The following is a 4,278-nucleotide window of genomic DNA, read 5'->3' as shown; positions in this document are numbered from 1 at the left end:
CTTTACTCTGCGGCAGATCCTCCAAAAATGCTGCGAATACAGAGTCCCTACGCGAGATTATCTCTTCATCGACTTGACCGTGACCGTGACTCAAGGGTGACTGGGAACAACGATACCAGCCGTGAGATTAGAAACTATCAGCGGGAGTCGTGCTTACTATGGGCACCACAAAAAATATGGTCGAAAGTCCCCGCACAAAGTAAGTTAGTCGTGGAGTTTATTACTGTTCGTTTACACTACAGTGGGTCCAAGTGGGAAAAATTGCTTGCAGAACATTGATAAATGGCACAAAAACAATGTCAAATGTTAGCTACTAGAATATATTATTATCAATAGTTTTTTTTTACTTATGAAAAACATTTTTGAAAAATTGTGTTTGAACACATTTGCGCGGAGGCTCCTTACTTTCTCCGGCTCTGGCGGATTCAACCAGCAAAAATATAGAGAACTGGGCGAAGTTTATCCGCAGTCTTGTAAAATAAATCATTTTCCACAACGCTTCCACGTTCATCTCTCCACATAAATCACTGCTCCAGTATTCATCTCTCAATGCTCCTATAGTTATCGTATATTGTTAATATTTTTTGTGAAGAAATGTAGCCGCATAACGTTTGCTGTGGTGACGCAAACATAAAATAGCGTTTTCAGAGGAAACACATTAACTATTTCCGAGTCTTGTGCTCTTGCAAATTCTAGGTGGTGGCTCAAATTCGGCCATTAGTGGCTTCAACACAGTTTCACCTTAACAGGTGTTCACTGAAAAATGAGAATAATACGAAAAGTCATAAAAGAACTACAGGGAATTTTTCTTCGAACTGATTCATTTCATATGAAGGCTTAACGTAAGTCTTCGAGTGGCGGTCTTCGTACGGTCCATGATTCGCCGTGTGGCGCAGCTCAGTCATGAAGTTGCAGTCCGGAAGCAGCTTTTAAACCTGCTGTGTTCGCGGCCTTCCAATTACATATGCTTGTACAATAAACCGAAAAATCTTCGAGTAGACGACACTGCGGCGGATTTGTTGGTCTTCGGTCTTTTGGCACATATGGTATATTCTGGCTCTCCAGAAACATTAGCGTTTTCTTGGCGTAGTGGATGATGCCCTGTCCGGCCAAAACGCATATCCTCCATGCGAGTGATGTTTTCAACTGAATAAAATCAGATAACCTTCGATTCAAACTTGTGCTTAAATTTGTACATTACTTTTGGAGGAGTAGTTGATTTGTTTTCAGATAGATAGATTTGTCGGTCGTTACCGGGTATTTGCGACATCGTTAGAATAGTAGCTTGAATGATATACTTTCCACCGTACTTTCGAATCATTAAGCGGCATTGAGATCTTACAGTTTGGATTTGATCGCCAGTGTGTTATTAAATTTTTAAGTGTTAATGCTGGAAGATTGTATGAAGCTTTGAAGGTAATTTCTAAGATAGCTTCTTCATGAGCAACCCAAAGTAGACTCAAAGGAGTTCGTTCTATGGGTTGGTGGACAACTTCAATTGGAAAATGTGGGTGTCCATGTTCCAGTTGTCAAAATTTCAATAATATTTCATTGTCATACAAAAATATAAATTAAAGGAAGGTCATAGCAGGATTGGGTTAGTTATTTTCGGTTTTTTAATTTCTGTATTTAGCCATGAGTCATGAGAAGTAAACTTTTGTGGGGGGCCAGGGGCCATGGCCCCTCTGGAGTCTCCTATTCCCGGCTGTGTCATCACTTTAGATATTATCATAACACGGAGGGTGGTTGATCGTAATTTTCCCATTTCTAAATTTAAAGTAAAAAAACTCATTCGGAATAGAAAACTAAAAAAAAGATCCATATGGATGTATAATATGGGATGGTTGGAGCCAAGCAAATTTTTTATAACATTGTTTGGAATTAATGCATGCTAACTGGTTCTCTTCTTTATCACGCCTGTCTGGTTTTCAGGTAATGAAATGAAAAAGGACAGTAGAAATCTGGCTTGAAAAAGATTCAAATTTTATTTGAGTTTTCTAAGTACTTCGAATGATACATTTGAATTTAAAATGAAGTTGGTCGGTCTTAAGCTTTTCAAAACTAAACATTCAGTTCAATACTAATTGTTTGATATTCGGTTTAATCTTTTGTTTGTCGTAGGATGGTATCCGGCGCTTCCGAATACCAACAAAGCTCACCTTTTGGCGGAACGGTAAAAATCCCCAACCAGAAACAGCCTCAGACACTGAACTGAACTCACCGAGAGCGAGGACAGTATATTTGTAACAGGTAATACCCAAAAATCAGCCGCAGCGTGTCACACATACGTGTCTCTTCTTCTCGCAGGTGAAACCGAACGGAAAAACTGGTATTGTCTCTTACGATACGCATCGGCAGCAGACGCAACAACGTTGGACATTTTCAACGTCGCGATAATATATAAAGCAGTCTTTCGCGGGAATGTCGGATATCATTGTCACCGCGTAACCGATAGTGTTCCGTCCAACCAGAGCAGTTTGAATCGTACTAAACTAAACTAAACTAAACTGAACTAAAATGAAAGCTATCTTCGTGTCCGCTGTTCTGGTAGCTGTCCTGGCCGTCGCCAGCTGTGCTCCCTATGAAAGTGAGTGTCGTGTGGAAAAGTGCAGTGTCAGATGAAACAGTGAATTTTATTGCAATGAAAATATTTAATTCCAGTTGCCTATTTGATCCCGGTGGAAGTACCAGTGAATCGTGTGGCTCGATCGGCGCAGTTTGGCGCTAGTGCGGCGAATGCTGGAGCGCAGAGCTTCAACAGCGGTTTCGGTGGCTTCGGAGGTGGCGGATTCTCGGGCAGTGCAGCTAACGCTGCCTCTCAGTCCTTTTCTTCCGGAGGCGGATTCGGTGGATTCCCAGGTAAGGGAACATAGGGGTGAGAAAAAAGCATGTAGTAATTTTGTTTCGTGTACAGGATTCAGTGGTAGCGCTGCTAATGCGGGTGCCCAGAGCTTCTCCGGTGGTGCCGGTGGATTCCCTGGATTCGGAGGCTTCAGTGGATCGGCAGCCAATGCTGGGGCCAATTCGTTTAGCGGTTAAATCGACGTTAGACCAACGTTAGAAGAATGCTTCCCCAACGGATACTGCCCAGTTTCGATGTTTCACACCATACGCGGCTTTAGAGTTTAGATCGTAGTTTTATTCAGCGCAGGCTAGTTCGAATCAGCCACACACACACACGAAAACATTATTTATAAAGAACATGACATCGCTATTGATCACGATGCAATGAACTTAAGACGTTATCCCCCGTACAGATCGTTTGTTCACGTGATGAAAAAACATGAATAAATTAAAAAAAATTATCGCCAATCCAAAACTTGTCTTTTAATTAGGTGCTACGTCCGGCGTCGAAAATTATGGTTGGTTACGAGTGATGTGTTAAATAAATTCGTCTGCGTTTTGGTTGTACGGTTTAGCAGATATTGGACCTTTTTTTTGGATCACGTTAAGGTATGGGACGTACACATGAAAAACGCAACTATCGTAACTTTTATGAACTTAAATCTCAATAATATAATCAGTCTTAGTCTACTTTAACTTTATTATAATGTAGAAATTTTGAAACTCAAGCACTAAAAGTTCTATAACCATAATTAATTACATTAGAAAACAAATTAGTCGCACTGCTCCACACGGCTACAACGTAATTCTTTCATCAGCCGATTAAAGTTCTTCGTTCAATGCCGATCCACTTTCTCCAGTAACTATTCAATACTGCCATTTTACGACCACTTCAATCTTCAAAATGCACATGTTAAATTTCAGAAGAAGCAGCCCTTCGCCTTTGTGCTACATTCTAATTCGGATCTCGACCTTCTGTTTATTATACACAGTAGGGTGGCAATGCCAATGACTGTAAAAAAAATCATCATCGAATTTCTAAAACTTTCTAAAATCATCTGTGCAAAATTTCAGCTCAATCGGATATGATTTAGTGGTGCCTCAAAGCGCTCAAAGTTGTGATTTTTCGACCCTCGAACATCTACCAATGGGGAGTACAGTCCCTCGAAATTATGGGTCAGTCAACGTGTTCTCTGAATGTTCAAAAATGGATATAATATCGGAAAAATTATCAACTACGAATGTTTTACTATCTATCTCTGTGTTCTGATGTGTACTTCCGATCAACAATTAGTTTCACTGCAGTTGATGCGTGTAAATCGGTTGGGAAGAAAAATATCACTTAAGCCTGTAGTACACTCTTTGTCTAATGGTCAAATATTTGACCTTCTGACATAATGGTCAAATTTATTTGTCATCATGGTTGTTGTTTTC

At 40.3% G+C, this 4,278-nt stretch overlaps 1 protein-coding gene across 1 annotated transcript; it reads left to right on the top strand.

Annotated features, from left to right (window-relative positions):
• The first annotated feature begins 2,332 nt into the window (after positions 1-2,332).
• On the top strand, positions 2,333-3,319 carry LOC129733110 (glycine, alanine and asparagine-rich protein-like). Its single transcript, XM_055694686.1, has 3 exons — positions 2,333-2,587; positions 2,662-2,859; positions 2,915-3,319. The coding sequence occupies exons 1-3, from the start codon at positions 2,518-2,520 to the stop codon at positions 3,037-3,039; spliced, it is 393 nt and encodes a 130-aa protein (XP_055550661.1). The 5' UTR covers positions 2,333-2,517; the 3' UTR covers positions 3,040-3,319.
• The last annotated feature ends 959 nt before the right edge of the window (positions 3,320-4,278 follow it).

The sequence above is a fragment of the Wyeomyia smithii genome, chromosome 3 (assembly GCF_029784165.1).
Source record: "Wyeomyia smithii strain HCP4-BCI-WySm-NY-G18 chromosome 3, ASM2978416v1, whole genome shotgun sequence".
NCBI classification, from domain to species: domain Eukaryota; kingdom Metazoa; phylum Arthropoda; class Insecta; order Diptera; family Culicidae; genus Wyeomyia; species Wyeomyia smithii.
The sequence above is the reverse complement of the archived record's forward strand: the minus strand, read 5'-3'. Positions and strand labels throughout refer to the sequence as shown.